This window comes from Cutaneotrichosporon cavernicola (genome assembly GCF_030864355.1).
Source record: "Cutaneotrichosporon cavernicola HIS019 DNA, chromosome: 3".
NCBI classification, from domain to species: Eukaryota; Fungi; Basidiomycota; class Tremellomycetes; order Trichosporonales; family Trichosporonaceae; genus Cutaneotrichosporon; species Cutaneotrichosporon cavernicola.
Window position 1 is genome coordinate 557,397 of NC_083395.1, and position 19,512 is coordinate 576,908.

The window sequence follows — 19,512 nt, forward strand, 5'->3', positions numbered from 1 at the left end:
GGACCTAGCGGGGTTGGGGGGGGGGGGGGGGGGGGGAGTAGATGATTGGAGGCACACCGTGGGTGAAGACAGACAGCCCAAGGTGCACTTGCTTTCATCCTCCTTGACAGCATGATGACATCGACAGCCTCGGCTGTGCTGTACAGAGCACACAACGTACTGAACAGAGCACACCGAAAGTGGTACTGCTCCATACCATCACCACTGCAACGATCTCAAGCAGACGAGGATACAACTGTAAGCGGAAGGTAGAGTGTCTCCCAGGACTAGACTTGGAACGGGAATTGCGTAATTAGCAGCATGACGTCTTGATCGGGAACGGAGAGCGGCATCATTCGGCAAGCTTTCAAGGAACCCCCTCTTCAGCCCCCCGTGCCCCCTCCTCCTCCTCCCCCTCCCCCCCCCCAATGCCCCATGTGGGACAATCACATGATCATCCCCCGCTTGTGCAATATATGCCCCGCGTCGCCCAAGGGTTCAAATGATCTAAATGCGGACAGCCAAGTTTATGGGGGCTTAACCACATCTATCACTATCACAAGCTCATACTAAAGCCGAACGTCAATGTTAGCTGCGACCTCCGGCTAGCGCAGCCGGAGTCAGCGGTCCCACCTCGGTCACTGTAACAATCTTAGCTGGACGCTGGTTGGTCGACCGCGCCCCTTGCATCGCTGCGTTTCCCCGGCGAGCTGGAAGCCTCCCTGCCGGGGCCTTGGGTTCAACATCAGAGTGTAGCCGAAAGTGATTGCGGGGCATTGGTGGAGGTCTCGGAGGTGACTGGCTGGCAACGATGGAATGGGAGATAGGGCTCTGGCCGAGTTGCTTATCCTCTGTCCCTCAATCCTCGGTCTTCTTCAACCCGGTAGGGCCTGCATACTCAAGCGCCACCTGGTGCGACGACGAATGATTTTCTCTTTGATACCCTATAGACTAACGGCGACTATGCCAAGCACGCCCAAACCTCCTCTTAATCTCTTGATCCATGAGCCAAACCCCAACCAAGCCCAAGGTCACTTCCATACAATAAGTCCCAACTTTCCATGTCCAGGGACCGGATATCCGGCGGGAAGTTTGTTGTAGCGGCAACAGTGCGGCAATTGCTCACAGCCAAACATTGCGATAGACACGTGCAGAACCAAAAAAAGACAGTTCCACCCAATTGTTCAGATTTTTGCAAGCAACGTCTTTGATTGGGTTGCCGATTGCCGAATTGCGGGCGCAGGAACCCTCCACTCGCCAAAACTTGAACTACTTGACGTACATGACTGGCAAGCTCTGTTCTGCATGTTCTGTTGACGTTTAGGCAAGGTGAGGGGCGTGGGAAAGCTGGCCACGTGCACTATGAACCCGCATTGTTCGCGTGGATTGAGAATTGAAAATTGAGGATCTGGGAAACGTCACGTCCTCGCCCCTACCACATGTGTCTCACGTGCTTTGCGCCCAAGTATGTAAGGAAATGAGGACAGATGGGTCCACACAGGGAACGAATGGTGCGAATGGAACAAAATGACGGCGATGAGCATCCATCTCTGTTTCTGATCATGTTGCTCATGCTGCTCATGCTGCTCATGATACTCATGCTACTCACTGCTCGAATAATGTGATGAGAGTTCGGGACCTTGGCTGATCCGGAAATATGCCAAACTCGTAAAGCACGCGCTCCTTGACAGAGCAGGCCGTCGGAACGGTGAGCGTGATGACTCAAGAATCCACCACCAGGCCACCAGGTTGCTGGGTTGGACGGGCATTTCAGTTGCCCGTCTTGCCCGTCCTCTCTGAAGAGGAGGATGCCGCACGTCGTGCGTCTCCGTCTAGGCGTCGATGGACCCAGGTAGTGATCCCGACGATCACTGCCATCTGTGCCAACTGTTGTGGGCCTTGCGTACCTCGCAGCTGGCAGCATCATCGCAGTGACGCTTGGCAGATCAGCATGTGGCAGTTGACATTGAATTGCACGCTGGCTTGTTTGCGTCCCGTCCCCGCCTTCCATCGATCGACAGTTCATTCCCGCAGTCATCCGTAACGTCGGCGCGGTAGCGGGAGATCACCAGGGCTACAAGCACCTGTTATATGTCATGTTACGTGAGGTGGGAAGACGACCAAGGGGGGTTAGCGTGTTCCATGTGGGCGACCCGGGCCAAAAGTTCGGGTAGGGATTCGGCGCCACGACGCCACGTTCCAGGGATACGTGGGCTGGATTGTTCTAGTGGGGGTGGGGATATTCTTGTAGAGTCCGATCCGGGCATTTTTCGTCAACGTAAAGCGGGCAGGAAGGATCAAGTAGGATCAAGTATGATCAAGTGATGAGGAGCAGAGAGGTTTAAATGTACACGGGGAACGCGTCGAGTCGATGCATGAATGGACGGAATCGACGTTTCAAGTCAAAAGGAGCATGGTCCGATTACAAGAGCTGAATACTGTAGATTACGGAAGGTTAGGTATTAGAGTTTATTCAAAGTGATCGAGAACATAGTATTCAGCTTTACGGCATGAGGGGCGTAATGCAGACTTGTAAACCCTTGCAGGTGGAGAACAGAGCTACTCACCTGTACCCATCACACCTCTGGCTAACATACGACCATTACCATCTTCGCATCTCCCAACTATCACTTTCACCTTGGTCGTCACCATTCCGCTGCATCTCAACTTGGCTTCCTTGCGCTCGGGCACATTGTTTTGTCCGGCACGTGGTGTTGACAAGGCTGCGATTTCGTGCCTAGGCCCGTTCCGCGAGAGCCTTCCACCTCCTTACAACGACCACCACCTTGTTCTTCTCCATAATGACCGCCGCGACGACCAACCTCTGGTCCACACCCAAAGCGGGCCCCTCGCAGCTGGGCCCAGCGGTGACTCACACGCGCACGCGCACGCCCAACCGGCCCGGCCCTCAAGCGGCGCAAGAGACGTCCATGCCCTCCGATAGCACATCAACGTACAGCGCATCACTACACAGTGCGAGCGCTTCAGTGCACTCGGGTCTGGGTTCGGGGCGCAACCTCAGCAACCTGTTTCTACGGCACGGCTCTCTTCCGCGCACGGCGAAGAGCGTGCGTTCAGGGCAGAGCAGCTCGGGATTCGAGGACGATGTCGAGATGATGCCTCTCCCCCGCAAGAAGCGAATACAGGAGCATCACGGGGCGCGCATTGACAGGCGCAAGGCGGACGCGGCCGTCTCCAAGTGGAGGGTAGGTCACTCACGCAACGGGATCACACGAGGAATGCTGACCGCAGAAATGGATTGTCGAGCAACCCCAACAAGCTGCAGGGGAAGCGTCAGCCGCGAGCGCGTCGAGCTTTCTGTTCCACACGGACGGCCGCTCGGGGGATACAGAATCGAACCCAACCCCACCCTCCACCATTGGGCGGTGCGGGCCCCGAGACTTGTCGGCGCACGGCTCGTTTGCAGGCCCGAGCTCCAGTGGATCGGTCCCCTGGAATGCTTCGGGACCGTCATCTGAGACATCACACCCTTGTCGGACCTTGAAGACCCCAGTGCCCTTTGCGCTCGACATCTACACTACAGAGTCAGTGCGTGCCCTGCACGACGTCGAGCTGGCGGTCGATCCAGCGTGGCTCGAGGCGAGTGTTGCTCCAAGACAAGTTCGGCGATTGTCCACTCATCCACGCGTATCACCCGAAATGGAGAACCCATTCGCAGCGATCGACACGCTCCTCTCGCGCCGCCGCATTCGGCCGCTCGTGCTCGAGCTCGTCCAGGCCCTCGGCTCATACATCGACGCCGTGTGGTGCACTACCTATCCTGACCGGCCGTGTCCGTGGTCTGGCGTGCCATCGTCGCGGCGCGGGTCGCTCGCCTCAAATGCCAAGGGGTGGAAAAGCTGGACCATCACCGCTGTGCAGGAGGGGAAGCGACTAGGGTTGTTGAACTCGCCGCCAACAGCTGAAGACGTCGCGTTCTACGGCCGCGAGATCCGCTATGGTCTACGAGATATTGACGAGGCCGTTAATCGCCGCAAGGATCTCGGATGGGCGTTTGGTGAGACCGTGGTGCGCGGAGGGTATGGGGACATTGTGCCAAGCAACGTCTTGACAGATGGTCGCGCTGGCAACATCCCACGCCTGCTCAACGATCTCGAGGAGGCACTATGGTACGTCATTATGAGGCTTAGCTCTTAGCTGACAGCAGGGGCGACGCGTTGCCAGCTCCCTCGGACCTTGCGTTCGAGCACGATCGCGACTTTGACCCGTTCAGCGTGTATCGCGAGGGCGACGAGCTGATTGGTGTCCAGCACCAGGCATCCAGCGATCGCGACATGGAGCTCCGCAAGCTCTTCAGTGAATATTATCCCAGTGGGGAGAATGCGCAGCATCCTAACCCGACCGATGTGCCGGGGCTCAGCTGCTCACCCAGGAGCCGCTTCGACGAGTCGCTTCACACGCCCGTCGACGACGCTGTGCCGACAATGGCCCCAGTGCCCGAGCTCGACTTTGCCATCATCAGTGTACTACAGGAGATGAGCCGGGAGGAGCAGCTTGAGCTCGGACGTCGGCGCCACCAGGAGTATCTGCGGAAGCGGAGCGAGTTGCAGACCGGCGGCGAGGAGACGGGGGAGAACAGCGTGTAGCCTTGATAGGCGAGGGGATCTGTACATGGCCAATGCCCCGGGCCCCGGCGTGGCTTGTGCGGGCGGAATGTTTGTATTAGTTTTTTGTGTGGCGACGCGACGTGACGCGACGAGTGCGTGCTCTCCTGGCACAGGTTGGCGCGTGAGAGCGTGCGCGAGTGCGAAAGAGTGCAAGGATTGGCGAAAGAGTGCAATTACTCAGGCGCAACATGAATTCTTGACAACGTGTGTATGTGCAGCAGGTGGTGCGAGAATGCACTGGCGCTCTGCACAGCGCGTTCTGGCGCCAGAGTTTTGCTTACACATTCCGCGGTTTGAGTGTGAGATGACGCTGAATTGTTTGTCATTCGGAGGTGCGACCGAGAAGAAAAGGCCGAGGGCTGGATCATAGAGCGGCGGCTAAATCATTCTCTTGGTGGCAAATTGTGCTTTGTAAGGTAAGAATTAATTTTCTCCGACCCTTTCTTTGCTTTGTTGATCCGCCGCCGCCGCCCGCTCTTCGCCGTCTATGCGCCCACCTACCCACCTGCCCACTGCCCCGCGTCATGGACAAAACCCATCCTCTGTTATGGTGGCGCGGCAAGGCCCGGCACACGCCGAGTTGGCTCACCCCCGATGTGTCGCCCCAGATCTGCCCACCGGCCTTGTGCGTGTCACGTCTCGGCAGGGGCTTGGACCATTTGGTGGAGCTTGGGCGGGTTACCCCGCAAATACTGCACGGTATGGCGTGCTAAGTTTGTTTGTAATGATGAAATTTAGTCACCGCCACCACTCCGGCGACTCTTCACTATAAGAGTAACGCCCCACTGAATGCATCATCATTGTTGATCTCTCTGTGTACCCCTCCCTCTCCCCTTCCCTCTGCCTCTCCCTCACCCCTCTCTGTCACCTGTACTCACTCCCATCACACCTTTTTCATCATGACCAACTACACCAACGGCGACTCGAACGGCAACGCCGCCCCCGCGTCTGTCCACGAGACCTACCACTTCAACACGCGTGTCATTCACGCTGGCTCCGAGGCCAACGAGGAGACTGGCGCTGTCATCCCTCCCATCTCGCTCGCGACGACTTACAAGCAGACCGCGGTTGGCGTGCACAAGGTGAGTCGCTTCGGCGATGGAGTCGGGACGAAAATCCGGCTCGGACAGTTTGTCAACAAAAGCTAACCCTTAGGGCTTTGAGTACACGCGCTCCAACAACCCGAACCGCTTGGCGTTCGAGGCGCTTGTCGCGTCGCTCGAGCTCCCAGAGCCCGGAGACGTCCACGCCACCACGAGCCAGCTCGCGCACGAGCTGCCGCCGGCTCTCGCGTTCTCGTCGGGGTCGGCCGCCACCCAGGCTATCGTTAGCTCGCTCGTCAAGCAGAACGGCCACATTGTCTCGGTCGGCGACGTGTACGGCGGCACGTACCGCTACTTCACCAAGGTTGCGGTGAACAGCGGCATTGAGACGTCGTTTGTGCACATTAGCATGAACGAGCAGGCTTCGAGCATCGAGGAGCACGCCAAGGCCGTCGAGGCGCAGCTCGAGGCCTCATTCCGCCCTGAGACCCAGCTCGTGTGGATCGAGACCCCGACCAACCCCACCCTCTCGGTCATTGACGTCGAGACCGTCGCCCGCGTCGCTCACGCTCACGGTGCCATCGTCGTCGTCGACAACACCTTCATGAGCAGCTACTACCAGCAGCCCCTCCGCCTCGGTGCCGACATTGTCGTCCACTCTGTCACCAAGTACCTTAACGGCCACTCGGACGTCATCATGGGTGTCCTCGTGGCCCCTAACCCGGAGATCATGGACAAGCTCCGCTTCTACCAGAACGCTGGTGGTGCCGTCCCCGGCCAGTTTGACAGCTGGCTCGCCCAGCGTGGCGCCAAGACCCTCCACCTCCGCATGCAGACCCACGGCGCTAACGCGCTCGAGATCGCTCGCTGGCTCCAGCAGCAGCCATGGGTCCGCGAGGTCCTTTACCCCGGCCTCGAGGGTGCTGAGCGCACTCCCGTCCGTCACCTCGCGTGGAAGCAGCTCTCGCCAGTCGCTCGCGAGAAGATTGAGAGCCAGGGCATGGACAAGGACACTGGCTTCCCCTATGGCGGTATGGTCTCGTTCCGCCTCGACGCGGCCAAGCTCAGCGCGGCCGAGAAGGCGACTGTCTCGTCCAACTTCCTCTCTTCGCTCAAGATCTTCACCCTTGCCGAGTCGCTTGGTGGTGTCGAGTCGCTTGCCGAGTTGCCGTCACTCATGACCCACGCGTCTGTGAGCGCCGAGGACCGTGCCATCCTTGGCATCGACGACGAGCTCATCCGCCTGTCGGTGGGTATTGAGGACGTGCGTGACCTTGAGAGGGACCTCGCGCAGGCCGCCAAGGTCGCCAGCCGCGCATAGACTGCATTTCATCACCATTCCACCTCATTACTGTAGATTAATAACATGCATTGCTTCTTATTGGCCCAGTGCGGTGCAGTGAGCGGGAGTGAAGAAGTCGGCGACACTGCGAGCTATGGTAGGGTACAATGGCGAGCGGCACTTGAGTATGCATTCAGAACAAGAGGAATCAGTAGGCAAGGTTAGCAAGGAAGATGATGAATGAATTGTAGTTTCGAAGCTTCCAAATGAGGATAGCGGAAGAATAAGAGGAGCAAAGGTTGACCTGTCGCTTGAGTGAATTGGTGTTTTGCGGGGGAGGCTTGAAACAATTGTATTGCAATTAGGACAGAATAGGACACAAAGTGTGGGGTTGGGACATTTCGCAGATTACAGAACACCACAGCTCTGACCCGAAACGCTTCGAACCTGAACTTGTGCTACTCTTGCCAAGACGGGAGCCACAAAGTAGACGACAGAGCACTTGATCCTTGGAGCTGGATGCATTGTTCAGAACGCATTCAACCCTAGGCCGGCCCGCGTATGCTGCAACATCAGCCCTTTGGGCAGTCCCATCCGGGAACAGGCAAAACCGCCACCGTCCACGCCGTTGTCAAGGAGCTGAAGCGGCGGGCCGAGGATGGCGAAATCGCGCCGTTCTCATACGTCGAGATCAACGGCCTCAAGATCCCCAGTCCTGCACACGCGTACTCTGTCCTCTGGGAGGAGATTAGTGGGCAGCGAGGGACGAGTGCCAAGACGGCGCTGCGCGGACTTGAGGCGCACTTTGGGCGTAAGAGCGGCGTGCGAGGTCCTAGATCGAACACTTAGTGAGTCGCCCAATCGGGCCGGCCGCTTCAACAACCAACGGCCCACTCACGCCACGCTCAACACTGACTCCAGCGTTGTGCTGATGGACGAGCTCGACCAGCTTCTCACAGCCAAACAAGACGTCGTATACAATTTCTTCAACTGGCCGACAATGCGCGACTCGCAGCTCTTCGTAATCGCTATCGCCAACCGGATGGACCTGCCCCAACACCTCGCAGCCAGCCAACCTGCGCAGCAAATCAACCATTCAAGCCGTCCCGTTAATTCCAGTCCTCCTTAGCGCCACCGATCCACTGATCCACGGCCATGACCCCTCGTCACCTACGCCTCGTGTATCGTGGATCGCAAGTCAGTGACGGTGACGTTGGGTATGACCGATTGAATGGCAGCCAAGAGAGCAGAGGGGGATTCCAGCATTCTCCGAGGCCAGGAGCCATCTTGGCGAGATTACGACTCTCCGGAAGAAGAGGCCATTCCCCGGAACGGCAAGATGACTCCGTCCAAAGGCCAGTAATGGAGAGGCGCCATTCAAACTTAATAACGATCCTCCCCGTCTGTTGCTCTCCCTCCTCTTGCTATCTTACCTCTCGCTCTTGCTCCTCTCTCTCACTCCCTGTGGCATGAGCGGGCGACCAGTCTGGACCGGCTTGTCTGTCGAGCCCAGGTACCGCTCGTTTCTCAAGCCTCAAGGAGAAAGGCACCATACGCCAGGCTCTATTATACCCTTCACCGAGGATCAGAGTCGTCAACACAAGCCCACTGCCGCGGATCCGCGGTAGATTCTCAGATCATTGACAGGCAATCCGGAACAGCATCCTTGGCTTACAGCCATTATCGCCCTCAAATGGACTGTAAAAATTACGTGTATTTATTTCTGTATGTGATTCTCAACAGGCACCATGTGGCCTCCACCTTGGACCCCTCCACCAAGCAGTCAGTAACTGAGGAGAGTTAGAGGTGTACACAACTGGATGTGCGGGTCCACGTAAACACAATTCAGGTTGCCTGGTTCTGCGAAAGCAGGGAGGAGCATCTGTTGGTTTAAGTCTTGGATCTGAACCAACTTGAGCGCGAATTGAGCGGAGTGTCTCACAACTTGGAGGGATTGGAGGAAGAGTGAGACGGATGTGCGAAAACTCCAGCGTGGGTGTGAATGGTGTTTCCCGGAAACCCCACAAGCTGTTGACGGCTGACGCCATGACATGCTTACTTGCCAGTGCAGGCCCATTCTCCAACTCGGTAAGGCTTCCACTCCGAACAACTCGCCACACCTTAACAGATCGCAACACTGCTACTCCACGCGCAGACCCACTCCCGTCACTGCTTAATCCCCTGTGCATTTAATCTAGGGCACAACATGGTATGGCTTGGGACGCTTGAAGCGACCGATCTCAACGGGGACGTCGAAGTTGGCCGAGATACGGTAGCGACGAACGTACTTGATCGCGTGCTCCCCAATGAGGTCGGGCTCAATCATGAGGTCAGACCACGACTTGACGGGCTCGCCGTCAACCGCGGGCACCGAGTTGTCCGGGAACTCGGGCGCCCAGCCGGCAGGGTACGACGACACGTCAGGGCGCAAGAGCTCCTCGACACCGGCGTCGTTGATGTAGTAGCGCTCGAGCTCGTCGGGCGAGAGCACCGGCCACCAGATGGCGCGGTTGACAATGTTGGAGAAGATCTGCGCAACCAACTTGGGCACGGCAGGCATCGAAGTCTCGGGCTTGAGGGTGAGCTCCGAGATGAGGGCCGCGATCGAGTTGAACGTGTGCATCTCGGGGCCGGGAAGAGAGAACGTGGAGGCCACCGACGTAACGGGAGCGTCAAGCATGACCTTGAGGGCCTGGGCGACGTCGACGACGTGCACTGGAAGGATCTGGGTGTTGCCGTTGTTGAGCTTGCCGAGGACGGGCCAGGTCGCAACGGCGTTGAGCAGCCAGTCCTCACCGCCGAACATGCGGCCGGGGCGAACAATGGTCGCGTTGGGGAACGCGTCACGCACAGCGCGTTCACCGGCGTGCTTGGTCCTGTAGAACTCGGAAGTGGAATTGGGGTTGGCGTTGAGGTGCGAGACATGGATGAACTGGTCGACACCGCTCTCGGCGGAAATCTGCGCAATCTGGGCCGCGGCAGTGACGTTGACGTCCTTGTACGAGTAGTTGCGCGTTTCCCAGTCACGGCCGACGAGGTTGTACACCGTGTCGGAGTGGCGGACGGCCTCGTGAATCTGGTCCGGGTTGCGCGCGTCCCACTCGAGGGGCACGACCTGGCCGAGGTCGCCGGCCACCTTGAGGTGTCGCTTGGCGTCCTCGTCACGGTAAGGGACGATGACCTGGGTGCCGTCCTTGGCGAGCTTGGAGACGAGGTAGCGGCCGAGGAACGAGGTCGCGCCAAACACGGTCACGGTGTGGCCGGAGACCGAGGAGCGACCGCCGATGGGCGAGCCCTCACGCGTGATGGGAACAGCATTGTTCGTCTTGGGCTGGTTAAGAACAGTCAAGTCGTGCGATGCCTGGCGTTAGCTGGGTCGTGTGCCGATGCCAGAGACGGCGAATACTCACCCGGACGGACATGCGGGGGCCGACCGAGACCGCGACCTTTGACCGGAGTGCGGGAGCTGCAAGACGGCGTCAGCATGCATTCTGAGGAGTGCGCGGGGGTGCCCCGGGTGGTGGGCATGCTCACCAAAACGGGCGGACACCATGGTGGGCCTCTGTCGCCTGTTTGTGGTTGTTGGAGTGACGGAGGTCGCGGAGTGATTTGAGCTCGCGATGGTTGGCCCGTCCCACCGACCCCCTTCTGCTCCGGCGTACAGGTGGAGGGCCAGCCTTGGAAGGCAGAGCGCCCCTCGTACGGTGGGGTTCTGCCTGGAGAATTCGGAGGGACCGAGTGTGGCACTCGTGGCATCTCGGTCTAGGTAGGTGATTTGGTTCCGTCTGTTGCCCCGCATTGATGCAAGTGCTGGACACGCGGCAGACCACCATCTACGTGACGACAGAGATCGACAACCAGCGCTGTCTCTCTCTCTCTACATCTTCTCACAGCACGACACTGGGCCTATAGCAGGCCGCAGTTGCCCCTTCCCACTCGCTGCAATACTATTCTTTCCCTTCCGATGCTCGCTTCAGGCTCCTCGCCGTGGACCCGCCGCTCAGCCGTCCAGGCGCTCGTCGGTGCGTTGACCGAAGCCTTGGCAGTTCGCCCAGCTGACACGCAGACCAGGCATGCGACCCGACGCTCATGTCGGCCAACGATGTCGTCAACATTGAGCTCGCCGAGGCCATCAACAAGAAGAAGGCCAACTCGTAAGCACCCCAGAGGCCCTTCTTCTCACGACAGTGCGCGCGAAGCAACACAGGCTCTCCTAGTGTACATCAACTCCCGGAACCCGAATCAGTCGCTCATCGCACTGAATGTCCTCGACCACCTTGTCAAAAGCTGCGGGTACCCGATCCATCTGCAGATCAGCACCAAGGAGTTCCTCAACGAGCTCGTGCGCCGCTTCCCCGAGCGCCCGCCGATGGTCGTTGGGCGCGTCATGGCGAGAATCCTTGAGGTAATGCTGCCAGTGACACAGCTGATGCCAGCTTATCCACGAATGGAAGAACACGATTTGCGTGGCGTCCAAGAACAAGGATGACCTGGTGCACATCCGCGACATGCACCGGCTCCTCAGCTATAAGGGGTACCGGTTCAAGCCATTTGACGCGGCGCGCGCGATGGCGACGCGCAACCCAAACGAGGATCTCAAGAGCCCTGAGGAGCTTGAGGATGAGGACCGCAACGCCAAGCAGGCAAAGCTGCAGGAGCTGATCCGACGAGCGACACCGCGTGACCTCGCCGCGGCTCAGGAGCTCATGAAGCAGCTTGCAGGCGCCGAGCCCGACAAGGCTGTCGACTACGAGAAGCAGACAGTCTCGGAGCTGGAAAAGGTCCAGAGCAAGGCCATTCTGCTCAACGACATGTTGGACAATGCAAAGGAGGGCGAGAGGGTCGGTGTTGAGGGGGACGTGTACGACCAAGTGGCGGCAGCGTGCCGAGGCGCACGACCACGGATCCAGAAGTGGATCGAGAACGACACGGGCGAGCACGAGGGCCTCATGGACCGCCTCCTCATGTGCAATGACCTAATCAACAGTGCGCTCGACCGCTTCGAGGCCGCCAAGCGCGGCGATTGGGGCGCCGCGCAGACCATTGCGCAGCAGTCCAACCCAGCCAAGAAAGCCAACGACCTCATCTCGTTTGACGCGTTCGGTGACGATGAGGACACTGGCGGCGTGTCCCTTCCATCAGGTGGGGACGCCGCGCCGTCGTCCAGCAACCCCGGCTTCACCGCTGGCGGTCTCCCCCTCGACCTGTTTGCCCCTTCTCCATCGCACTCGCCGGCGCCGGCCGCTGGGCCCTCCCAGCCGAACCGGACAAATCCCATGGACTTCTTCAACGTGTCCTCGTCGTCTCCGCAGCCCCAGCAGCAGCAGCAGCAGCAGTTCGGCGGGATGGGCATGGGCGGCCTGGGCGGGTTCCAGCAGCCGCCTCCTCTGCAGCAGCAGCAGCAGTGGGGCCAACAGTCTGGCGGCACGGGTGGCTTCGGTGGCCCTCAGCAGCAGTGGACCCAGCCCCAGCAGCAGCAGCAACAATGGGCCCAGCAGACGCAGCAGCAGTGGGGCCAGCCCCAGCAGCAGTTTGGCTCGCCGGCTCTCACACCTAACGCGACCGGCTACGCTGCGCCGTCGCCGCCAACGAACGGCACGTCGTCGCCGCGCCCGGCACAGCAGCAGCAACCGCCGAAGAAGAATGACGCGTTCGCCGACCTCGTCGACCTAATGGGCTAGTAGTTTGTATGGATGCATTACATAGAGTTAGGGGGCTAGTGCGAGGAGCTGCTCCGCAGTGGACGTGGGGGAAGCGTGGATAGAAGAGCGCAGAATTTCAGCCTGGTCTGGGCTTAGGAGATACCAGTGCGGGCTGGGGCCTGGCCGAACCCAGTCAAAGTCCTGCACCTGCTCGTGCCGGCTCTCGCCCCCCGCTTGGAACGGGTATGGCCCGAAGCGCACGCCTTTGCACCGCTCAACGACGGGAAGGGACGCGACGTGGAGCAACAGCACGCAGTCGGTGGTGTCATGCAGACGGAACTGCTGGGCGCCGACGGCGACAATGCAGCGCTGGAGGTCGGAGAGCATTGCGCTGCCGGCCATGACGGGGGCAAGAACAACACAACTTCTCAATCCTCGAGCGTGGAGGGATGTGAGCGCGGGTGAGGAACGGAGGTCGATGATACAGTCGTCGAGGTCTGCGAGGGTGAGGGTGTAGCTCGCTTCATCGGGATAGTCTGGGACGAGGATACGCCCTCGCTGCGCAGAGAGGGTATACGTCGTGGCTGGTGGGGCTGGGGTAGAGGATTTCGAGAGCGGCGGGGCGGGAGATGCAGACTGCGCTCGTGAAGCCGTTCCAGATGTCGGCTTAGAGGCTGGGCGCTTGAACGCGAAGCGGCTCTTGGGCTTCTCAGCTCGTAGGGATGCGAGGCGGGCCTCGAGCTCGCGCACTTGCTCTTATCAGCTTATCCGCGGAGGGCGCACCAAGTCATAACTCCGCTGATCGTACGATGGAAGAGTTGCGCGCGCGTCTGCGAGTGCAGAACGGAGGGCGGCGAGTTTGGGCGCCGAGTCGGCCGCGGAGCGGGATAGCGCGTCGGCCGTTTCTGCCGTCAGTTTGCTCATCTTCTATAGACGATAGGAGATACGTACCACCCTTTAATTGCTGGAAAGTCGCGTAGAACGCCGCGGCGTCCGAGGTGCTTGCCATCGCGGGTGTGTGTTGACACGTCGTTGCACGGTGAAGGTCCAAGTTCTAGACGTAAAGTGGAGGTGGAGGTCAGAGTGAGGTTGATAGAATCGATAATACCATGGAGTGGGGCAGAAGGGATTGAACCCGAGAAGCGGAATTGTATCCGCGGATACAGTTGGTGAGATTTGGGCACTCACTCTCACACACCACGCCCTCTACACACGATATCAGCCACACTCAGAACCACTCACTGGCCCATCACTGTGTGAGGTGGGAATACAGTACATACGTCTTGTAGAATGCGCCTCCGATTGCATTGCATCATGTAGATGACATGAAATTCCATGCCATGAACGGCGTCAGTCTTATCAGTGCTTTCAAAGCGGGGTTTGTGGGTTGACTGGGTTGCCTGGGTTGACGCGCTTAAGGCCCGGCCGATTGACCCTGGGTCCTGGGTCCTGGGGTGACGTGTGTGGTTGGATCAGAACATCTCACCCAAATGGCCAAGGGCCCACCCAGTAAGTTGTCGAGTCGGATGGCGGCACCCGGTGGTTGGTCGAAAAATCCACTGACCACTGACTGACCACCACTGCGTACCATTCAACACGAAACTTCTCTTTCTCTTTCTCTTTCCTCCATTCAACAAATCCAACAAGCAAACAATCAAGCCTCCAGCTCATCGCTGTTAGCCCACCCAACCCCCCTTAACCACCCTTCACTGCCTCTCCTCGACACTGTCGATGCTGTGGACAGAACGCACTTCGGACGAGTAGGTACATCTCACTTTTTCACTTGAACTGTCCACCTTCCTCGAGCTAACATCTAGCTACCTCTCTGACCTTGTCTTTACGCTCAACCCTTGATTTTCCTCTCCTCTCCTGGAAATCATCTCTCATACACACATATCATGTCGTCTTCCATCCTCCGCCCCCTCGCAAACTCAGCCAAGATGGCCCTTGGTCGCCGCGCGCTGGCGACGCCCACCAACGTGCACCCCAGCATGCTCCAGTCCGTGTTGCCCGCCACCATCCCCGCTGCTCTCCACCTCAAGACGGGCGAGTCGTACCACGGCACCAGCTTCGGCTCGACCAACTCCAAGTACGGCGAGACCGTCTTCTCCACCTCGATTACCTCCTACACCGACTCGATGACTGACCCATCGTACCGCGGCCAGCTCCTTGTCTTCACCTCCCCTATGATTGGCAACTATGGTGTGCCGTCAAACGCCCCCCTCCCCGAGACGCCGGGTATCCCCTTCCTCGAATCCGAGGGCATTCAATGCGCTGGCGTCGTCGTCTCGGACGTTGCGCTCAAGTACTCGCACTACCAGGCCATCGAGTCGATTCACGAGTGGTGCGCCCGCCACGACGTCCCAGGCATCTCAGGCGTTGACACCCGTGCCATCACCACTCTTCTCCGTGACCAGGGCACCACTCTCGGCCGCCTCGCTGTTGGCGACGAGGCCGAGTACGTCCCCAAGGCTGAGGAGTACTGGGACCCTTCGCAGGACAACCTCATCGCGGAGGTCTCCACGAAGCAGCCTTACGAGCTCAACCCCAACGGCAAGGGTCCCAAGATTGCCATCCTCGACTTTGGCTCCAAGGCCAACATCCTCCGCTCGCTCGTCAAGCGCGACGCGCGCGTCACCGTCCTTCCTTGGGACTTTGACTTCAACGCTGTCCGTGACCAGTACGACGGTCTCTTCCTATCGAACGGCCCTGGTGACCCGACGTCGATCATGGAGACTGTCCACCGTGTCACCAAGACGATCAACGAGTGGAACAAGCCCATCTTCGGCATCTGCATGGGTCACCAGATCCTCGGCCTCGCCGCCGGCATGGAGACGTACCGCATGACCTTTGGCAACCGTGGCCACAACCAGCCCGTGCTTGCCCTCGCGTCGTCGGGTTCGATCAAGGCCGGCCGCGTCTACGTCACGTCGCAGAACCACCAGTACGCGATCAAGCTCACTGAGGACTTCCCTGAAGGCTGGGCTCCCTTCTTCATCAACTGCAATGACTCGTCGGTTGAGGGTATCATCTCCACCCCTGAGTCGGGCAAGCACATCTGGGGCGTTCAGTTCCACCCCGAGTCGGCCGGCGGGCCCCTCGATACCCACCCCATGTTCACCGACTACGTCCAGGCCTGCGCTGACAAGTCGGCCAGCGGCATGGCGACCTCGGAGCTCAAGGTCGACACGCACGCCGCTGCCGTCGGGGCTTCGGCGTAAGAGAGTGAGAAGTAGTAGATTGTAGATTACACCAGGGTTTATGCAGCATTTCACTGTCATGTGGCGAGTCGCTGTCAGGATTATGGAACACGGCCATGGGGAGGGGGGGTACCCTCCGGCCTCCGTCGCAGCCTATTTCGGACCATAAGCTACGGGGCGACACGGACGTGTGATGATGTCTCCTGTACCCCAAGTCTTCGCCACATGAGGCCTGGGACACCACTTTCGCGCTTCACCACGACTAACCTCCCATCATGAGCCACTCACGGCCAAGCGGATTACAAGCTGCGAGGCGAATGCATTCACATTATGAGCTATGACACTTCCACATGCTAACGTTAACTACGGCCTGACAACAACGGTAACCGCGGATGGTCGCGCGCGTTAAGTTTGCCGTGGGGCACATGCTGCTGGGCTGGGACACTGGAATAGCGTGATCGAGTTTCTGGAGAGGTTGACTGATTCGCTTGTGGTCACTTGTGGTCATTGAGGGTTGAAGTGGCACGAGAGGTGCTGTAAAGATAGGGTGGTGGCGAGCCACGCCGTTATAACTTGGAGTACCAAGCTGACTTCAGAACACAGGCATTGGGCCGCTGCGATACATGTACCAGGCCCATCAGAGGCAGTACAGAAGGAATCCAAAGACACCTACCTACCTGCACATCTTCAACTCCTCATCAACCCAGCCCAGGCCAAGAAATCGCCAAGCCTTCCAGCCCGAATAACCGACCATTCAGCTACATTGCTGCCCCACCTCATCGCCACAGTATTGCGATGCATGAGTGGCCAGCCAGGGGCGACGTTGAACGGCTTAAATCCACCTCCTGAACGACCGCTCGCCGGTCAACTAAAGAAACAGAGTCGTTTCCAGGGCTGCAAGTTGCTGGTGGTAATGGCACATGGACACTGGATGACACAACATTCGCATTCATCAAACGGAAGGATTCCACATTCCTGGCTTTCTTGTTCGCGACAACCTTGGCTATGGGCCGGTCGAGGCTCCGACCTCTGCCAATATAGCCAAAAGCCTGTCTGACACAACATGCATACTGCTGTGTAATTATTAATCTCTCTAATTGACGCTAATGTACCTCTAATCTCAATTTGCGACATCTGATTCTGGCCCAAATGGCAATCTAAATCTGTGGAGAACTCCTCTTCGTTCGCCAGTCGGGGGTTATATCAATCGCATAAAAGTCACACTACCTACGCACTGTCGGAGGATGAGGACGACTGCAACAACAGCGGTTATCGCCAGCGGTACGTCCCCACGAAGTCCTTGTGATCTGAAACCTCCCCTTCAATAGAAAAGGCATATCAGAACATGCTAAAAAGCACGTCGATAAGGTCGACCAACAACGACCCGCCCTCGCCGTCGTCCAAGACCCCGGACCCCTCAAAAGTATCGGTGGAATCCCACGAGCCACCCTCAACATCCTCTTCCTGGCCGCCCCAGGTACACACTTCGTCGCCTTCGTATTGGCCATCGTTGGCTCCGTCATCGCCGTCTAAGCCATCGTCGTCGTAGGTGCCGTAGGCGTCGAGCGCAGGAGCCTTGTTCATTTCATGAATAATCTCCATAGCGAGCCTCTTGCCGTACTTCTTGGCCAACTTCTTTGATAATGTCTCCATCCAGGTCTTGAACTGGGCCGTGAGGTTCTCGAGTTCGGTAGCCTCCGCGACCTTGTTTTTCTCGAGATTCTGTATCAGCACGCCAAAGGACTCTCAGCCTACGGCGACTACATCGCGAAGAACTTGGTTCTGGACGTCCAGCATGCGGGCGAAGTCGGCGAGTGGTGACTCAGCGCGGCTGAAGAAGGAGATGATGCTGTTCTGGAAAGAGATCACCGCTTGGAGTTTAACAATGTCGGATGGGGGATTCACTAGGTACTGTAAGCGCTTCTCAGGCAACTCACTGATAGACATGGGATTGGGCTTGAGGACTTGGATTTGCGTTAACGCAAGTGACAGAGGATAAATTATGTGGAGTTAGTGGCGGCGGTGGTCGTAAGTGGAAAGAGATGACCTTGCAATATAGGCCAAATGAGGCCTACAAGAGGTGGCAAAGTTCTCAAGAATGGACAAGACAATGGGAAAGACGGAAGTTCCACCAGCATGCGATGCACGGCGGTGTTCCAAGCCCTCGGCCTACCGCAGTTCACAATGCTATGGCAGTTCACGATGGTTGGAGAGCGAGACTCGGCCTCGATGACTGCCCAAGAAGGTTCAGGAAACAGTTTTAGAGCAATAGCAATCCTCATTACCTGGGATCTCGGTGTTATGCCGAGACACAGCAACAAATTTCTAGGGAAGTAGTTCGGAACACCCTCCAACGCCAGTATCACTTCAAGCCCCTCCCATCAGCTGACCCGGAGGGGGGCCAGAACCCTGGAGACGGACGAGCACAGCTGATTCACACAAGTCGACACGGTCGGAGAGATATCGGCTTGTCTATCGGGTCCAGGACTCGAGTGGTGACTTCAGTCAACTCGGGAGGTCTTCTACATGCGAGCTTCCATCCCTGCTGTGCCGGGGTCAATCTCCCCGCCACTCGCAAGTCTTCTACTGTACCAGCACACGTGAAAGTGCGACATTGTATACATGCTGCTATGTATGTGCGGTTATCAGATGGCGAGAACCATTAAGTCGTCATTGGCCGTGGCGATCGCCACAAGTTCCTCTTGCAAGCTCAGGCCATCAAATGCATTGGTTTGCCGTCATGCTCTCGTTTTGTGAACATGTCAGAATAGACTGAGAAGCCGCGTAGTCAAGTCGGACAACCACTCTCCATGTAATCGTAGCCACCGTCGTGGTGCATCAGTGAAGAGGAGACTTGCAGCTTATGGTAACAACCTCGTCTAGGATTTGAGCACGCTCATCGAGCGTGTCGCTGCAAAAACCGCGAAGAGGTGCCTGGACGCACCAATTCAGCCGTCGTCTCGAGCAGCCTCAATGTTCTCAGGAAACACCATTGGGTCAGCCATCTCTGGAGACACTCACTGACAGGGGTTCAGATGTTCGTACACGGAGAAGCAGAGGGAGTTGGGCACTGGGTTAGCGTTTCCCGTTTCTAGAGTACTGTAACTCACTGCTGGGCTTGGGTTTGGGTTGCAATAAGTGGTGGCGTTAGGGTGAGGCCAGTGGAATTGATGATGAGGCTGAGTGGCGAGACGCTCTTCTCTATCATAGACCATGGGAAGGCTACAAGCAGACAGTACGCAAGAGATTTGGCAAATGGCCGAGACGGAATGTCGATTAGAGCACCTGGAATGCAAAGCATCAACGCCATCAGGGGCCCAGAGGGTTGCTCTACAGCATACCGTTCTTTGCGATGTAGAATCCTCTTCATCCAGCCCAAGACAAACGCAAAGTAGCTTGGTCACCACAATGTACTCTGTACCCTGTCATAGCCTTTCCATGGGGTCGCTCCACTTGTACTACGACGCGATCCCGATGATTACAATGATTGCGGCTGAGGGATAACATTCCTCTTAAACGTTAGATCTCAATTAAAACCGCTCAGTGGCCAGAGTAACAATACCATTTACGTGATCGCGGCGGTCATAACCTCTACAGCTTGATACTTTGATACTTTGCTGTTCAACTTCTGCTAATTCTATAAACACATGATATGTCTCGTCAGAGAGATCTATAGTACCTAACAAGATCTAAGCGCCCTTAGTTCAGAAAGAAAGGTGAGCGGTAACCTACTGTACC

General features: G+C 57.8%; 8 protein-coding genes across 8 annotated transcripts; 5 read left to right on the forward strand and 3 right to left on the reverse strand.

Annotated features, from left to right (window-relative positions):
* Nucleotides 1-2,780: 2,780 nt before the first annotated feature.
* CcaverHIS019_0302190 (uncharacterized protein) lies at nt 2,781-4,586 on the forward strand (the record flags this gene model as incomplete). The annotated part of the gene is made up of 3 exons (XM_060598641.1): nt 2,781-3,185; nt 3,232-4,109; nt 4,148-4,586. 3 exons carry the CDS (start codon nt 2,781-2,783, stop codon nt 4,584-4,586), a joined length of 1,722 nt encoding a protein of 573 aa, XP_060455415.1.
* A 920-nt stretch (nt 4,587-5,506) lies between these two features.
* Nucleotides 5,507-6,971, forward strand: CYS3 (uncharacterized protein; the record flags this gene model as incomplete). Its single annotated transcript, XM_060598642.1, has 2 exons — nt 5,507-5,689; nt 5,763-6,971. The coding sequence occupies 2 exons, from the start codon at nt 5,507-5,509 to the stop codon at nt 6,969-6,971; spliced, it is 1,392 nt and encodes a 463-aa protein (XP_060455416.1).
* A 522-nt stretch (nt 6,972-7,493) lies between these two features.
* Nucleotides 7,494-8,061, forward strand: ORC1 (uncharacterized protein; the record flags this gene model as incomplete). The annotated part of the gene is made up of 2 exons (XM_060598643.1): nt 7,494-7,780; nt 7,854-8,061. The coding sequence occupies 2 exons, from the start codon at nt 7,494-7,496 to the stop codon at nt 8,059-8,061; spliced, it is 495 nt and encodes a 164-aa protein (XP_060455417.1).
* A 1,065-nt stretch (nt 8,062-9,126) lies between these two features.
* On the reverse strand, nt 9,127-10,485 carry EFM5 (uncharacterized protein; the record flags this gene model as incomplete). The annotated part of the gene is made up of 3 exons (XM_060598645.1): nt 9,127-10,293; nt 10,343-10,398; nt 10,467-10,485. 3 exons carry the CDS (start codon nt 10,483-10,485, stop codon nt 9,127-9,129), a joined length of 1,242 nt encoding a protein of 413 aa, XP_060455418.1.
* Nucleotides 10,486-10,896: 411 nt separating this feature from the next.
* GGA2 (uncharacterized protein) lies at nt 10,897-12,613 on the forward strand (the record flags this gene model as incomplete). The annotated part of the gene is made up of 4 exons (XM_060598646.1): nt 10,897-10,954; nt 10,999-11,086; nt 11,121-11,337; nt 11,369-12,613. The coding sequence occupies 4 exons, from the start codon at nt 10,897-10,899 to the stop codon at nt 12,611-12,613; spliced, it is 1,608 nt and encodes a 535-aa protein (XP_060455419.1).
* A 27-nt stretch (nt 12,614-12,640) lies between these two features.
* CcaverHIS019_0302240 (uncharacterized protein) lies at nt 12,641-13,583 on the reverse strand (the record flags this gene model as incomplete). Its single annotated transcript, XM_060598647.1, has 3 exons — nt 12,641-13,327; nt 13,358-13,479; nt 13,526-13,583. The coding sequence occupies 3 exons, from the start codon at nt 13,581-13,583 to the stop codon at nt 12,641-12,643; spliced, it is 867 nt and encodes a 288-aa protein (XP_060455420.1).
* Nucleotides 13,584-14,472: 889 nt separating this feature from the next.
* CPA1 (uncharacterized protein) lies at nt 14,473-15,795 on the forward strand (the record flags this gene model as incomplete). The annotated part of the gene is made up of 1 exon (XM_060598648.1): nt 14,473-15,795. The coding sequence occupies one exon, from the start codon at nt 14,473-14,475 to the stop codon at nt 15,793-15,795; it is 1,323 nt and encodes a 440-aa protein (XP_060455421.1).
* A 1,317-nt stretch (nt 15,796-17,112) lies between these two features.
* Nucleotides 17,113-17,721, reverse strand: CcaverHIS019_0302260 (uncharacterized protein; the record flags this gene model as incomplete). Its single annotated transcript, XM_060598649.1, has 2 exons — nt 17,113-17,496; nt 17,530-17,721. 2 exons carry the CDS (start codon nt 17,719-17,721, stop codon nt 17,113-17,115), a joined length of 576 nt encoding a protein of 191 aa, XP_060455422.1.
* Between the last annotated feature and the right edge of the window lie 1,791 nt (nt 17,722-19,512).